Below are 18073 nucleotides of genomic sequence, written 5' to 3'. Positions count from 1 at the left end.
ATTAATTTATTCATTGCATATTTATTGATTACCTACTATGTGTCACGTACTATTTTAAATAATGGACATATCAGTGAACACAAAAGATCCTACCCCCTTGGAGCTTACAATCTAATTGGAGGGGGTGGTGTGATAGAATGTGGTAGAATAGACAATAAGCCATAAACATAATAAATAAGTATACCATGTATTATGTTTTAAAGTGATGCTTTTTTTTTTTTTTTTTTTTTTTTGGTCCAGAGAGAAAAAAATAGGTAGAGTAGAAAAAGAAGTTAAGATGAGATGGCAGATGGATTCCGGTTTTTAAAAGGGTAGATAGGATGGTTCCACATGAGAATGACATTTGAGTAAAAATTTGAAGAAAGTGGAGGGGTTAACTATGTACTTATCTGGGAAAGAATACTGAGAAGAAAAGGCCAATGGAAAGACCTAAAGTGAAAGGCCTGAGATGAAGGACCAGCCACAAGGAGGTCAGTGTTGCTGGAGCACAGCGAGTAAGAGTAGTTGGAGATAAAGTCAGTTATTGGGGAGGTGACGTAGACTGCACAGGATATCCCGAAAGTCTAGTATTTGGTTTTTACTCTCAGATGGTGAGCTATTTGGATGGTTTTGAGTGGATAGGTGACATAGTCTCAGTTCTCTTCCAAAAGGATACTCTCTCTGGCTGCTGTGTGGAGATTAGACAAGAGGATGATCTGCCATGATCCAGATGTGAGATGATGATTGGCTTTGCAACAGTGTGGCAGTAGTTGAGGTGGTGAGAAATAACAGGCTTTGGGATAGGTAATCTGAATATAGAACCATCAGGATTTCTTATGTCGGGGGTAGTTGAATAGGAGAAATCTATGATGTCTTCACACTTCTGAGTGTGGAACTTCTCTGCAGTTCTTAGGATTTGTCCCGTGGGGCTGCCACCCTTCAGTTCAAATGCAATTATGGTTTGCCTTTTCTTCCTCTCCTTGCTTTTAGGTTTGAGTCCACTATGCCCTTCCTGTTAATACATTTGCAAATAAATCCAGTAGATACTTTGAGCTCAGATAGTCCATGCACTACTGAGCAGCTATATGTTCAGTCAGTGTGTGAAAAATAGAAATACACAGAATGCAAGATTGTGTATCATAAATTTCTTTAGGGATCATTAGACCAAGACAGACATACTCATCCAGGGATTCCAAATAATTGTAAGCAGTGGAAAGGCAGATGACTGATGGAACTTTATTTTTAGTAAATCACTAAAGAGGAAAGTTTTCCCCAAGAGTAGCCAGGCATGTGTGAGCATAACCTTCAAATGCCCTTCGAAGAAGCAAGGCAGGGAATAAATGGTGATGTAAAGAGGGAGTTAAAAGCTTTATTGTTGCCTTATTTTCTCTTGTGGCTCTATTTACAGGTCTCAGAAAACCTGAAAAGAAAGTGTGAAAGAAAAAGAAAAAACATATATAAAGTGCAGTCTCATTGTCTTCACCCTTGCAAAAGCAATTGGAGTTTGTTATTGATTAATAAGAAATGGCAAATAAGCACCAAATGCAATTTTAAAGAATGTCTGTTGTGCCTTTTGTAGTTTCCAGCAAGGAAAATAGGGCATTTCAGGAAATAAAGGCTTTTAAAAGCTGTTTTAAAGGATCAGCACAAAGAGTTAAGAGAGCTATGTAGAGCTAAGGAAGGAATTCTTTTGGTTCATAAATAAGCTTCAGAGGGTTTGTGAATGACCCATAATTGTATACAAATCTTTGTGGGCAGGTGCATGCATACATCTTCCTTGCATGACTGTTCCAAACATGTGTCAGTGTGTGTGGTGTGTGTGTGTGTGTGTGTGTGCACGTGAGAGAGAGAGAGAGAGAGACAGACAGACAGACAGACAGACAGGAATGATCCCCTCTACAAAAGGTACAAATGAGCCTACATTATACAGATTTGCAGCATTGACACCATGAGGCTTTCTGGTAGGGCAGAAATGATGTAGCAGAATATTCTGGCCAGGATCATATACACATAGGTTTAATAGCAATGTCTACAATGATAGGGAGAACAATAGGGACTGTCTTGGTTTTAAGTAGTTGCCAGAGAGGGACTTTAATCCCCCTTACAGCAATGACATTGGGAGTAGGGTTGGCAGCAGGGTACCTCCAAGGAGATCTCAAATTTGTGAGGAAATCCTAGGATCCTCGAAAAGCTCTATGACTACTCTTCACTGAAATCACAGTGGGAACTGCTGCCAACAAACTGGGATCCCAAATGCAATGGAGATAATTAGGTTTTTGGGTGGCAGGGGCTAAGTGGCTGCACTTAACCATCAAAGGCAGTGTGGGCGTGGTTACTGTAAAGGACAGCAGAGTGGAAGCAGCAATCAGAACAGTCTGACTCCCAGAGACCAATGATGCCAGCTAGTTGAGTATAGTGTCTCTAAAGGACAATTAGATGAGAATCTACTAAATCTTTATTTGATCAGTATAAGCAGATAAGTTATAGTTCAAGTATAACTTGAATCACCAAAACAAATTCATGGCCCCTCAATGAATTCCCAGGCAAGAACCGGTTTATAGATGCAGAACCCCTTGAATGAAGGGAAGGCTGAGTCCCCTTGAGGAAGGACCCTGGTACAACTGCTAAAAACTTATACTGTGAATCTTTCTCCCAGCGTTCCTGAAAGGGACATACAGCCTTTAACCAGGTGACTGTGCATTGGGGAAGAGGAAATAATTATACCTTATGGGGGTTAATGGACACTGGCTCTGAAGTGACATTTGTTCCAGGAAACCCATGACATCACTGTGATCCACCAGTCAGAACAGGGGCTCATGGAGGTCAGATGATTAATAGAGTTTTAGCTTAGGTCTGTCTCATAGTGGGCCCAGTGGGTCCCCAAATTTATTTAGTGGTTATTTTCCAGAATAATAATTAGGGTTCCAGAATGAATAGTTGGGGTAGATGTACTCAGCAACTGCCAGAATCCCTGCACTGGTTCCTTGTGGAGAAAGGGCTATTGTAGGAAAGGCCAAATGGAAGCCACTGGAACTACCTCCCTAAGGAAAATAGTAAACCAAAAGCAATACCACATTCTTGAATGGATTGTAGAGATTAATGCTACCATTAAGGACTTAAAGGATGAAAGGGTGGTGAGTCCTACCATGCTATCCTCAAAATTGGAGAATGACAGTGGATTATTGTAAACTTAACCAGATGGTGACTGCAATTGCAGCTGCTATTTTACATGCGGTTTAATTCCTTGAACAAATTAACCCATCCACCGGGTATCTGGTTTGCAAATGGATTAACTACCAAAATACATTTCCAATTCATTTTACTTCGATTAGTAAATACTGTATTATTTGAATAGTTCAAAATATTTAATTATTTAGCTCTTTTAAAAATGAAGTGTAAGCCACGTTTTGGATTTTTGATCTATACTTGAATCCAAAGCTTAGTTCTTTAACACTGAAATTGTGATTTACTTAGCAGCAAGCAGCGTCTTATCAGGGACTCACAGAAGGCACAACCTCATAACTAGATATTCAAAAATCTTCCCAGTCCTCTCCAGCCCTAATATTAATTACCTCCTACCCTGAACTCCATACTACATACAGCCTGTACCTCAAAATTTAGTACTGTGAATTGATTGTTTTATGCTGTTCACAGTCATTTATTGCATTCATTTTATGTCACTAAGTCCTGCTGATTCCTGCTTCTAAATATTTCTTGCATTGATTTCTCCCATCTTAAGCCTCACCTGTGGTTTTCTACATTGCTGCCAAAATAAGTTTTATAAAATCTGAAGATTGTTCTCCTTAACTGAACTCCATCAGTGACTTTTTGCAATGAAATCCGAAGTTCTGTAAGTAACAAATGTGACTCTTTCTAACTGTCCTCTCCTAAGTCTCCCCTCTTAAATCTTTCTGCTCCCTACCTCACACCCACAGCTTCATCCATACCAAATTATTTGCTCCTCATATATGCCTCACATTTTCCCTGTATTGTTTACTGTTTCTTGCTCATCCCACCCCCAAGATGTCCGTCCCTGTTATTTTCACATACTCAAGTCTTACTCATCATTTAAAACCTACTTTAAATGTTATCTCCTCCATGAAGCTTTTTCTCATTCCCTCAGATGGGAATAATTTCTTTTTATTCTGACCTCCAAAGTATTTTATCTGGAATACTCTTGTTTATTCCTTTGTACCTTATTATATTCACTTGTGTATATGAATTATTTTCTTTATTTTAGAATGTAAGCTTGCTAAGAATAAGAACCCTGTTGATATATAGTAGGGAATAAATAATTATGTTGAATGAATGTCATCATTAAAGATATTAGAGCTAATGTTTGAGAAGGAAATATTAATAAATTAGATATTATAACTTTAAAAATGAATGTTTTATTATTAACCTTTGTTTTCTTACAGGGCTGTTGCTTCACTGTATAAAAATAGCACCAGCAAACACAGTGTATTGCAAAATGAAGACAGAATTGTTTGTCATCTGACACTGTAACAACAAACAAAAACTTTTCTCCACTGCCAGTTATTTCCAATGGAAAGATCATTAAGTATTTTGACCCAAATCCAGAGATGGATGTAAGCAAGTTACAATGTTATATAAAGCTTAAGATAACAATGTTATCTTTGAATTACATAATTTTTATAACATAATTTTACCACAAATAATTTCAGGAATTCTGAATATTGTAACTGTAGCCTAGCCTAAAAATCTTAGGTATTGTGAAAAAGATGCATATTTGTGTTTATCTGCAGTCATTAGAAAGTTAAGGGGTATTTCTTCCAGTAGCATTGTTGTGGTTTCTTTTTCCACTGGTATTGCTAAAAGTTGCTATTTTAAATCTCCTGTTCGCCGCTAATTTAAGACAACTATGCTAGATTAAGTTGTTTCATACTGCTTTATTTAGGGGAGTTCCATTTTCAATCCTCAATAGATTTTATGTATTTTTCATATACTTCTTCAGTCATTACTTCATCTAGTTCCGAAGGGTTGCTCAGTGTCATTTTGATGAACCAACCATCTTCATAACAAGATTTGTTGACAGTCCTTGGATTTTCTGCAAGGGCTTCATTCGTTTCAGTTACTTCTCTTGATAGAGGAGAATAGAGTTTACTAGCAGCTTTCACACTTTCTAAAGCACCAAACTCATCTTGTTTGTTCAATTTTGTCCCAACTTCAGGCAAACTACAGTAAACATCTCCCAAAATTTCGATGCAAAATTGCTGATGCCCACTGTTCTGATACCATTTTCTGTTGTTATCCATTCATGTTTCTCTGTGAATTTATGCACAAGAGCAGATGGGGGCCCGTGCACAATATCTGGATGGCGCCTGCCCTCAGGCCCTAGAGCTGAGGCGGGTGGGGCATGGTGGGCACCCAGGCTGCTTGCAGGCTACAGGCCACAGCCCCACATGCTCCATGCTGCTCACAGCACCATGTTCGTGGGGGTTGAGGGGGTTACAGTGTAGCTTCTTTGCCACCCTGCAGATGGGGGCGAGACAGGAGTGACCCCAGATAGGAGCCTATTATACTTCTTTCATCAAGTTTAATTATCTCCTAAGAAGCTCACAGATATGTAAAAAAAGAAATCTAGTATGATAAAGGTATATTAATTGTTGTGACCGAAATAACCAGGCCCAACTCGAGTGCTCTAGTCCAAGAGACAGTTTATTAGCCGGCGGCTGTCCTTGCAAAGGAGCAGCCCCGAGACGCAGGGGCACAAAGGTTTTAAGCCCTCGATCCCATCCCCCAGCTCCTAAGTCTTTACACAAAAGACTATATCTCCTCCATTCATTAATTGATAACTAAGAGGTGGGTAAGCAAGCAGGGGTACAGAAGCAGAATGCGTCATTGTTAAAATATTTTGTACCTATAGGCAGTGATCCGGCCAGTAAATCCCTTTAGTTAATAAATTTTTAGCAGATAACTAGCTAGAAGTGAGACATGGCGGTTAGCACGTACCATGTCTTATCCTTGACCTATTGTTTCTAAAGGTGAGGTCACTACATTAATGAGATCAGAACTATATCATGTTGCTGGTTTTTAAAGAGGATACATTGTCACTCAGTGTTTGCATCATTCAGTGATTTGTTCAATATGCCTGCTATGTGCCAGGCACTGTGCTGGTCCTGGATAATACACTGGTGAATGAAACAGACCTGGTGCTTGTCTTCCTAAAGCTTCAAGTATTATGGGATAGACAAACAATAAACAAATTAATATGCAAATAATTATATAATTGCAAATTCTGGTAAGTGCTCTAAAGAAATAAATTGGATTTGCTGATAGAGAATAAAAGCAGGAGAGCTCCTGCAGAATGATGAGACTACCAAAAAAGTAATTACATTTTTAATTTAAAACCTTTGATGAGGAATATATTCTCATGGTTCAAAAAATTTGAAATACAAAAAGATATTTAGTAACTTCACCATTGAATAGCTTTTCACTGAAAACCTTTTTATTATTAAGAAATTTTTGAACCCTTTAAGTGTATCATACCTATTCAACACCTGTCATCTACATGTCCAGTTCCCAACATCTTGCTCTTTTCACTTGTGGTAGCAAATGGCTTCCAGTGATCCCTGCTTTGCAGTGTTCATGCCATTATATTATCCCCTTCCTTTGTGGGTGAGTTGGACCTCATGGCTTGTTATGATGTCACATGATGGGATGTCACATTCATGATTAGGTTATCAAAGACTGACTTCTGTCATGCTAGCAGACTCTCTGTTTCCTTGTTGGCTAGCATGCTTTGATGATGACAGCTGCCATGTGGGAGAGGCCACGGGACAAGGAACTGAGGGCAGACTTTTGTTAACAGTCAGTGAGGAACTGAGGCCTTTCATCCAACAACCCTTGAGGGACTGATGCTGCCAACAGTCACCAAATCAGCTTAGAAGCAGATTCTTCCCCAGTTGAGGCTGCAGATGAGACTGCAGATCTTGGGTTCACATCTTGATGGCAGCCTGTGGGAGACAGGCAAGGGACCCAGCCAAGCTGTTTCCAGATTCCTGACACACAGAAACAGATAATAAATGTAAGTTTCACAGCAGTAGGTAACTAATACATAATAAAAATATGTATCTTCATCTATAAATTTTCATATGCATAAGTAATATATTTAGGGAACAATTCCGAAGTGAGGGATTTCTGCCTTTTCAAAGGGAATATGTATTTGTAAATTTGTTTGATATTTTCATATTGGTCATCAAAGAATTCATACTGACTTACAGTTTCACCGGCAATATATGAGAATAACTCCCCATCTGAATTTGTTATTAAAATGCTGAATTTTGCTAACATGACAGGTGGAAAATCTTAGCTCAGGGCATTAAATTTAGATTTCTCTTATGAGTGAGGTTAAAAACATTTTCATGTGTTCAGTCAATTATAATTTCTGTGAATTTTTTCTTCATGTGTTTTGACTGTTTTTCTATTAAGTTTTTATCTTTGATTTTTAGGGATTGAGATGAGTTTCAAATATTTTTCCCAGCTTTTTATTTCTCTTTTCACTTTGCTTACGGTATAGTTAGCCATATATGGGGCTTTGATCTTTTTTTTTTTTTTAATGGTTCTGGATTTTGGATCAAACTTAGATTATTTTAACCTCAAGATAAGAAGGGATCTTTTCATCTCCATTCTCACCTCAAATTTAAATTTAGCAAGCTTTCAGCTTTATTCTTTGTGTTTAAATTTTTGATCCATTTGGAGTTTATCTTTGTGCATAGTGTAACATAAAAATTAAATTTATTCATCTTTTCCAGATGGCTACCCAGGTGACCCAATACCATTTATTAAATAATCTATATTTGTCCCACTGACTTGAGGTGTCACATTTACCATAGTTGGATATATTTCTGTGTTTTCTAATTTGTTCATTATTTCTCAGTCTACTCATGTACTAGTTCTGTAAAGTTTTAATTGTTGAAGATTTATAATATCTGATAAGTCTAGTCACCTCCCCTCCCACCAGTTGCTCTTCTTCACAGTTTCTTGTGTGTGTTTGTACCTTATTTTTTGTATTCAATTTTTATTTATTTATTTTATTTTCAATTTTTTTATGGTGACATTGGTTAACGAAATCCAGTACGTTTCAGGTGTACAATTTAACAGTAAGGCATATATATGGCATTGTGTGTTCATCTCCCATAGTTAGATTTCTTTCTGTCACCACACATTTGACCTCTTTTACCTCATCTACCTCCCTCCTGCCCCCGCCCCCCTTTACCCTGTGGTAACCACTAGTCTGTTGTCCATGTCCATGAGTCTCTCTTTGTCCTGTTTGTTTGTTGGTTTTAAGTTTATATCCCACATATAAGTGATATCACGTGGCTTTCCACATTTTCTGTCTGGCTTATTTTGCTTAGCATGATTATCTCGAGGTCCATCCAGGTTGTCGCAAATGGCAGTATTTTATCTCTTCTTATGGCTGAATAATATTCCTTTGTATATATGTACCACAGCTTCTTTAGCCAATCATCTATTGTAGGACACTTCAGTTGCTTCCATGTCCTGGCCGCTGTGAATAATGCTTTGAACATTGGTGTGTAAATATCTTTTCGGATATGAGTTTTCAAGTCTTTGGGGTAAATACCTAGTAGAGGGATTGCTGGATCACATGGAAGATCAATTCTTAGTTTTCTGAGAAACCTCCAAACTGTTGCCCATAGTGGCTGTACCAATTTGCAATCCCACCAGCAGTGTATGAGGGTTCCTTTTTTTCTGCATCTTCTCCAATATTTGTTATTACTTGTCCTGTTGATTCTAGCTATTCTAACAGGTGTGAGATGGTATCTCATTGTGGTTTTGATTTGCATTTCTCTAATAGCTATTGAAGATGAGCATCTTTTCATATGTTTGTTGGCCATTTGTATGTCTTTTTGAGAGAAGTGTCTGTTCAGGTCTTCTGCCCGTTTTTTGATTGGATTATTATTATTTGTTGTTGTTGTTATTGAGTTGTATGAGTTCTTTGTATATTTTGGATATTAGGCCTTTATCGGAGGCGTTACTTGCAAATATCTTCTCCCATTTGGATGATTGTCTATTTACCTTATCGACAGTTTCTTTTGCTGTGCAGAAGCTTTTTAGTTTGATGTAGTCCCATTCATTTATTTTGCTTTTATTCTCCTTGCCTTTGAAGATTTAAGTCCAAGGTCCATAAGTTTAGTTCCTGTGTTTTCTTCTATGCATTTTATTGTTTTAGGTCTTATATGCAGATCCTTAATCCATTTTGAGTTAATTTTGGTGTGTGGTGATAGACAATAGTCTAGTATCATTGTTTTGCAGGTAGCTTTTCAATTTCCTCGGTACCATTTATTGGAGAGGCTTTCCTTTCTCCACTGTATGTTTTTGGCCTTTTTGTTGAAAATTATTTGCCCATATAAACATGGATGTACTTCTAGACTCTTGGTTCTGTTCCACTGGATTGTGCATCTGTTTTTCTGCCAATACCATGCTGTTTTGATTATTGTCACTTTGTAGTATATTTTGCATTAAATCAGTAGAATGCTTTGGATAATAAGGTCATTTCAACGATGTTGATTCTTCCAATCTAAGACCACAGAATATCTTTCCATTTCTTTGTATCTTCTTTAGTTTTTTTTAGTAAGATTTTATAGTTTTCATTATATAAGTCCTTCACATGTTTTGTTAGATTTATTCCTAAGTATTTTTTTTTTTTTGTTGCAGTTGCAAAAGGAATTATTTTTTTCACTTCTTTTTCTGATAGTTCATTATTAGAGTATAGGAAGCCTATGGATTTTTGAACGTTGATTTTGTATCCAGAAACTTTACTGTATTTGCTTATTGTTTCTAGTAGTGTGGAGTCTTTCGTGTTTTCTATAAAGAAAATCATGTCATCCGCAAATAGTGACAGTTTGACTTTTTTGTTTCTTATTTGGATACTTTTTATATCTTTCTCTTGCCTGATTGTACTGACTAGGTTATATTCAATAAGAGTGGCAATAGTAGACAGCCTTGCCTTGTTCCTGATCTTAGAGGAAAGGTTTTTAGTTTTTCACCATTAAGTATAATGTTGGCTGAAAGTCATAGATGGAAAGTACCTTAACATTAGACCTTAACATAGTACCTTAACATAGATGGAAAGTACCTTAACATATAGAAGGAAAGTACTTTAACATTATAAAGTCATAACTTTATAATGTTAAGGTACTTTCCTTCTATACCGATTTTGTGAAGTGTTTTGATCATAAATGGATGCTGTATCTTGTCGAAGGCCTTTTCTGTATCTATTGATATGATCATATGATTCTTAGTTTTTAATTTGTTTATGTGATGTATCACGTTAATCGATTTGTGTATGTTGAACCATCCCTGTGTCCCTGGGATGAAGCCCACTTGATCATGGTGTATAATCTTTTTAATATGTCGCTGTATCCAATTCACTAGTATCTTATTTAGTATTTTTGCATCTGTGTTTATGAGAGATATTGGTCAGTAGTTTTCTTTTTTCGTGTTATCTTTACCAGGTTTTGGTGTCAGAGTAATATTGGCCTCATAAAATGAGTTAGGAAGTATTGCCTCCTCTTCGATATTTCGGAAGAGTTTTAGGAGAATAGGTATTAAATCTTCTTTGAATGTTTGGTAGAATTCACTGGTGAATTCTGTCCTTGGACATTACTTTTTGGTAGGTTTTTGATGATTGTTTGAATTTCCATACTGCTGATCGGTCTATTTAGATTTTCCAGTTCTTCTTGATTCAGTTAAGGAAAGTTGTATCTTTCTAAGTACTGGCCCATTTCTTCTATGTTACTAAATTTGGTGTTCTATTCTTTTTCATAGTATTCTTATATGATCCTTTGTATTTCTGCAGTGTCCGTCGTAATTACTCCTCTTTTTATCTTTAATTTTGTTTATTTGTGTCCTTTCTCTTTTTTCTTTAGTGAATCTAGCCAGGGGTTTGTCAATTTTATTAACCTTCTCAGAGAATCAGCTCTTTGTTGCATTTATTTTTTCTATGTTTTTTTTGTTGTTGTTATTTATTTGTTTTCAATTTCATTTATTTATGCTCTAATTTTGATGATTTCTTTCCTTCTGTTGACTTTAGGCTTCATTTGTTTTTCCTTTTCTAGTTATTTAAGATGAAGCATTAGGTTTTTTATTTGGGCTCACTCTTGTTTTTGGAGATATACCTGTAATGATAGGACTTTCCTCTTATGACCGCTTTTGCCATGTCCCAAAAGTTTTGATATGTTGTGCTATCATTATCATTCAGTTCCAAGTATCTCTTGATCTCTCTTTTTATTTCTTTTCTGACCTAGTTATTCTTCAGTAGCATGTTGTTTAATCTTCATGTAATTGTGTTTCTTTCTGCTTTTTCTTTACATTTGATTCATAGCTTCAAAGCCTTATGATCAGAGAATATGGTTGGTATGATTTCAACCCTCTTATATTTGTTGAGGCTATATCTCTGCTTCACAGTATGTGGTTAATCCTTGAGAATGTTCCATGTGTGCTAGAGAAGAATGTATAAGCAGCTGTTTTGGGATGAAAGGCTCTGGAAATGTCAATTGTGTCCAGTTGGTCTAATGAGTCATTTAAGGATGTTATTTCCATATTGATTTCCTGTTTGGATGATCTGTCCATATCTGACAGTGGGGTATTTAGGTCCCCTACTATGATAGTGTTTTGGTCTGCTTCTCTTTTTTAATTCTGTTAGTAATTGCTTTATATATTTCGGGGCTCCCTGACTGGGAGCATAGATATTAATAAGTGTTATGTCATCTTGGTGCATGATTCCCTTTATCATTATGAAGTGTCCCTCAGTATCTTTCTTTACCTTTTTTATTTTGAAGTCTATTTCAGCCACTACCACTACTCCCGCTTTTCTCTGAATGCCATTTGCTTGAAATATCATTTTCCACTCTTTCACTTCGAGTCTATATTTTTCTTTAGAAGTGACATGTGTCTCCTGGAGGCAGCATATGATTGTTTTTTTTTTTTTTTTAATCCAATCTGCAAGTCTGTGCCTTTTTATTGGTGAGTTCAGTCCATTTACATTTAGGGTGATTATTATTATTGTTATTTTTAGGGTGATTATTGAATATGAGTTTTCTAATAGCCATTTTATCTTTGCTTTCTGGTAGTTTGGTGTTTCCATTGCTTCCTTGTGTGTGTGTGTGTGTGTGTGTGTGTGTGTGTGTGTGTGTGTGTGTGTGTTTATTTTGCTTGCCCTTGTGGGTTTTCCCCCTGGTCCTTTTTGTTTTATGTTATATACCTCAGTTCTGAATCTTTGGCGTGTGGTTACCATTATGAATATGTAGAGGATAGTTGTATATATAATAGTCCATTTTATTTCATGTGTGCCTTATCTTCATTCCCCTTTGTGAATTTGGATCTTTGAATCCTCTCCGTTTCTGTTATTGTTGTCTCAGTTTGTCCCTATGTATGCTGAATGTTCATTACTCTCTTGCAATAGCGAATCTCTTCTTATTGTTTAAGCTTACCATGCCCTGTTCTTAATAAGAGTTGCACTCTTCTGCTTCTATCTTCCTGCTAGTTGCCTTACTCATAGTTATGTATTTTTTTGTCATTTTGTTTTGTGCGAGCTGACCCATTTTAGTATTTCCTGTAATGCAGGCCTCGTAGTGGAGAATTCCCTCAGTTTTCGTATGTCTGGAAAGATCTTTATTTCTCCTTCATATCTAAAGGAGACCTTTGCTGGATACATTATTCTTGGCTGGTAGGTCCTTTCATTTAATAGTTTGAATATTTGATTCCATTTCTTTCTGGCTTATAAGATTTGTGCTGAGAAGTCTGATGATAATCTAATGGGTTTTCCTTTATAGATTACCATCTTCTTTTTCCTGGCTGCCCTGAGAATTCTGACTTTGTCATTGATTTTTGATAATTTTAATACAATGTGTCTTGGTGAGGGCCTTTTTGGGTTGAGATAATTGGGTGTTCTGTTGACTTCTTGAATTCCAAGCTCCAGCTCATTCCTTAGATTTGGGAAATTCTTGTCAACTATGTGTCTGAAAATGCTTTCTAGTCCCTGCTCCTTTTCTTCACCTTTGAGAATGCCCATTATTCTTATGTTTCCTCTCCTGTTGGTGTCAGCTAGTTCTTGTATTTCTCTTTCATTATTTTTAACTCTCCAGTTTCTCTCTTCTTTCTTCTTATTATTTCTAGATTTCTGTCTTTGATATCACTGATCCTTTCCTCTATTTGGTCAACTCTATTTCCCAAGCTTGGTATTTCATTTTTCATCTCTTTCAATATGTTCTTCATCACTACATGTTCTATTTGGTTATTTTTGAGGCTTTCAATCTCTTTGCTAAAAAACTCATTCTTCTGATCTAGTTGTTTTCTCAATTACTGGAATTGTTGATATGAATTATTTTGGAAATCATTGAGTTCTCTCAGAAATACCATTCTGAAATCTCTTGTAATTTAACTCGCATAATTCTTATTTCTTTAAGCTTATTTTCTGGAGATTTTTTTCTTTCTTCCTGAGCTGCCTTGTCATCTTGGTTGTTCATGGTGTTTTTAATGGACTGTTTCTCCACCTGGCCATTAATGGAGCTGTATTCTGCCTTTTTTTCCAGAAAGAAGACTTATTGTATAAAAGTCTCTCTTTAGCCTAAGCTGGCATTTTTCTTTTGGTTTCCCGTAGGTGGCATCTGAGCCCCTGGGAGCCCTGCTTTATATAAAGTCTTAACAATGCCTTGTTTTTCCTTATAAATATTCAATCACGCTCGCTACCCTCATTCTCAGTCTCTGTCAGTGTTAGTGACAGTTTTGGTAGCGTTTGCTCAGATTTCCTTGGGGTTCCATGATGTTCGGTCATGGAAGATATTGGGGGAGGTGCCCTCTGGTTTGGGGGAGGGGAGCTGAGGCTCAGCCTCACGTTTTGCAACTGTGGCTGGTAATTATCAACTGTTGCTTCTCTGCCATCCTCACTTCTCTGCTTTCTGCCCTGATCCCTGGGCACTGCTGCTGCATGGAGCTCACAGCTGTCCCAGGCAGGGTTGTATGATTCTGACTTGTGGTTGCTTTTATTCACAGTTCCCACACTCAGACGTGCTAGTGCGCAGTTTGGGTATTTTTTGTTGAGTTTTAGATGTTCAGCTTATTGTTTCAAGTGGAGAGTGGAGACATCTCTCACTCTGCCATGTTTCTGATGTCTGGGTTTACATTTGGAACTTTTTGCAGCCTCTTGAATCTGCTATGAGGAGTGAATAAATTGGCTAAGAACCTGTATGTGTGAGGTAGGCCTGTTATTCTGAGCAAGTAAAATGGATGATATAAAGAGATACTCCTTCTCTGCCAGGTCACAGGGACTATGATTATTACTGCCTAAAATTCAGGAGAAAAACAGTTTATATCTTTGCCCAAGCATTGGAATGCCTGAGAAACAGAGAATCATGAAAATACATGAGTGCAAAGATGCTTATTGCTTAAAGGCACAGAAAATGAATAGAAGGGGTGGAAAACCAAATATGAGCTAATTCAAGCAAGAGTTCCATCCAAACCTAAAAAGTTACTGTGTCTCCATTAGGTATCTCCAATTTTAGAAAATCATTCAGTACCAGAAAAAATTCAGAAAGCTATAATAATTGTAAAATTAATTGGGCTGAAAGTTTTGTCCATCCAAAATTGTACAGGCTTGTGTGCTCCTGCTCCTAAGTATAGCCATATGGTTAAGTATAATCATAAATCTTTAAAACAATGCAAAAGACAACCAAAGAAGAATCTCAAAAAGTGATAAAATAAAGGTGAATTGATTCAGAATCTAAGACCAGAGAAACAACATAGTAACAAAGCATTTTACATCCCCTCATTTTACATCCGTTCACCCTATAGAAGGCGACCTAGGCCTGACCTTTCACAACCTAACAACGGAATGCTGCCCAGATATGCTCATTCCTACCCCTGAGTAATTGGAATCCCTCTGACACTGTTGGGTAAGCCAAGTACCACCAACAAGAGGGATAGATGAGTACCCTACTAACAAGTGGCCAGAGGGAGAATTATTTTTTCCTGCTAGGCCTGAGACTTCCCTCCCCCACTAGGAGATAGTTTAGTGACCAAGCAATAAATGAAAGAGGGACTCAATCACAAAAAGCAACTCAACCTAGGAAGCATCTTTGCCCCAGCGAGCCTAAGTCTCCCTTCTCCCACCCAAAGATGCTGTAATGGCCAGATAGCTTGGACAGAAGGGATCTCACCACAAAAAACACCCAGACAGGGCTGTCTCAGCTTATAGGACGAAGAGATCTCTCTAGCAGAGATCAGATCAAAATCGTACCACAAAACCTCTAAAATTAAACTCATTGGGCCCACAACACCCAAATACAGGAAAGAACCTGTGTGCTAAAGCTAAACAAGGTGAATACCTACTAAAAGAAAAGATTTAAATAGGACCCAGAGTCTCCTAACAGAATAGACACAATGTCCAGGATACAACTGAGAATCACCTGTCACACCAAGAACCAGGAAAAGCACAATTATATGAGAAAAGACAACTGACACATCAAAATGATTTTAAAACAGGCATCTTAAAAATGTGTCAACAACCAAATACAAATTATCTTGAAACAAGTAAAAAAAAAAAGTCTCAGCAAAGAAATTGAAGTTACACAAAAGAACCAAATGAAAATTACAGAACTGAAAAATACAATAACAGATTTAAAAACTCATTGTGTGGAGTAAATAGCAGAGTGGAGATGACAGAGGATAGAGTCAGAGAACTTGAGGACAAATAGAATTTACACAGTCTGAACAGAGAAAAAAGATCAAAAAAAAAAAGTGATCAGAGCCTCATGGACCTGTGGTACAATAACAAATGTTTTAACTTTATAGAAGTTCCAGAATTGAGAGAGAGGGAATGGCTGAAACAATATTCAGAGAAAACAATGGGTAAAATGTCTCAAATTTGATGAAAGACACAAACTTACACATTTAAGAAGGTAAGTGAAACCTAAACTGGATTAACACACCATAATGAAATGTTTGGAAACTAAAGACAAAAATAAATTTGAAATCAGAAATGACACCTTACCTATTAAAAGCACACCAATTTACATGATTGAATCTATCATCTGAAACCATGGAGGCCAGAAGAAAGTGGCACATTTCCCAAGTGCTAAAATAACTGTCAATCCAGAATGTTATAACCAATGTAACTATCCATGAATGAAGGGGGAAATAAGGACATTCTCAGATGAAGGAAACCTTTAAAAAATGTTGCACACATACACTTGAAGACTAAGAGAAGTTCTTTAAACAGAAAGTAGAAGCTAAAAGAAGGCAATTTGGAGAATTGGGAAGGAAGAAAGGACACCAGGAAGTAGAAATAAGAGTCCATAATGATAGACAATACTTCTCATGAGTTTTATTAGTCATCTTTGATTCTTGAAACAGAAAGGCTAACACCATTTGATACCCAAGAAAATGATATTTTAAAGTGGGAAAAACAAAGGACTCTAAATGGAGGCAAGATTTTCATACTTAAGTGGTAAAAAGTTGATACCAGTAGAATGTGATATGCTATGTATGTATATTAAATACTCAGAGCAACAACAGACACTATACATTTGGAGAATGTAACCACCATAAGTAAGTCAAGATGGAACCTTAAAGAAATGTTAAACTACAGGAAGTTAAAAAGAGAGCATCAAAAACCAGAGGAAACAGAAAACAAATAATAAATGGCATAATTAAGCTCTAACATATTAAAAATTACCTTAAAAATAAATGATCTACATATACCAATCAACAAACAAAGATTGACAGTGGATTTAAAAAAACCTACCTAATGATTCCTATCTACAAGAAACACTTCAAATTCAATGACATAGATTGGTTGAAAGTAAAAGAAAGAGATATATCATGCTAACATTAATCAAAAGAAAGGAGTGGCTATATTAAAAATGAATATGGTAAACTTCAGAGCAAAGAAAATTACCACAGACAGGAACAATAAAAGGCTCAATCAACCAAGAAGACATAACAATTCTAAGTGTGTATGCACAGACAACAATGGTTCAAAATGTAAAGTAAAATAAATGACAACTGAAAGGAGAAATAAGCAAAATCACCATATTCCTCTCTCAACAATTGATAGAACCAGAGAGAAAACCAGCAATGACATAGAACTTAACCTCATGGACTAAGAGGATGTAACTGGCATTTATGGAACGCTCCATTCAACAATAGAAATAAACATATTCTCTTCAATTGCCCGTGGAATATAAACCAAAATAGACCATATCCTGGGTTATGGGACAAACATCAGCATTTTAAAAGAATTGAAGTCATACAGAGTATGTTTTCTGACCACAATGCAATCAAACTGGAAATCAGTAACAGAGAGATAATGAAAATCTTCAAATCCTTGGAAACCAAAGAAAACTTCTAACTCCCTTGGACAAAGAGGAAGTTTAAAAGAAAATGTTTTTAAATCCTAGAACTAAATATAAAAAAACAACATCAAAATATGTGGGATACTGCTAAAGCAGTGTTGAGAGGAAAAATTATAACAATGCTTATATTTAAAAAGAAAATATCAATGGAATATTACTCAGCCACTAAAAAAATGAAATCCTACTATTTGCAATGAGATGGATGGACTTAGAGGTTATTATGCAGAGTGAAATAAGTCAGACAGAGAAAGATAAATACCATGTGATTTCACTTATATGCAGAATCTAAGGAACAAAAGGAAAAAATCAAAAACAGACATAAAGAGAGAGGACAATCTGGTGACAGCCAGAAGGGAGAGGGGTTGGGGGACTTGGAGAGTGGGGTGAAGGGTTAAATAAGTACAAATTAGTAGTTGATAGATGGTCTTAGGGATGTGGAGCATGGCATAGGGAATGCAGTCAGCATTAATGTAATGGCTAGGTGGAGAGCCAGAGGAGAGAAAAACAATTAGGAGAATTGTTTTATAAGCTATATATATGTCTAACCAATGACCTGTATACTTGAAACTAATAATATAAAAAAAAATAATAAAATATAAAAAGAAGATCTCAAATCAATACACTAACTTCCTACCTTGAGAAATTAGAAAAAGAAGAATAAACCTAAAGCAAATAGAAGGAAGGAAAGAGTAGAGCAG

At 36.5% G+C, this 18073-nt stretch overlaps 1 protein-coding gene across 1 annotated transcript in view; it reads left to right on the top strand.

Annotated features, from left to right (window-relative positions):
- Positions 1 to 25: 25 nt before the first annotated feature.
- The window catches only part of LOC120607121 (rho GTPase-activating protein 20-like), a 97991-nt gene continuing 79943 nt past the window's right edge, over positions 26 to 18073 (top strand). The window contains 2 exon segments of the mRNA XM_039868718.1: positions 26 to 3829; positions 4398 to 4536. Coding sequence (XP_039724652.1) covers positions 4525 to 4536 — 12 coding nt within the window. The 5' untranslated portion in view covers positions 26 to 3829; positions 4398 to 4524.

Source organism: Pteropus medius, unplaced genomic scaffold, assembly GCF_902729225.1.
Source record: "Pteropus medius unplaced genomic scaffold, Ma_sr-lr_union100, whole genome shotgun sequence".
In the NCBI taxonomy this organism is placed as follows: Eukaryota; Metazoa; Chordata; class Mammalia; order Chiroptera; family Pteropodidae; genus Pteropus; species Pteropus medius.
The sequence above is the reverse complement of the archived record's forward strand: the minus strand, read 5'-3'. Positions and strand labels throughout refer to the sequence as shown.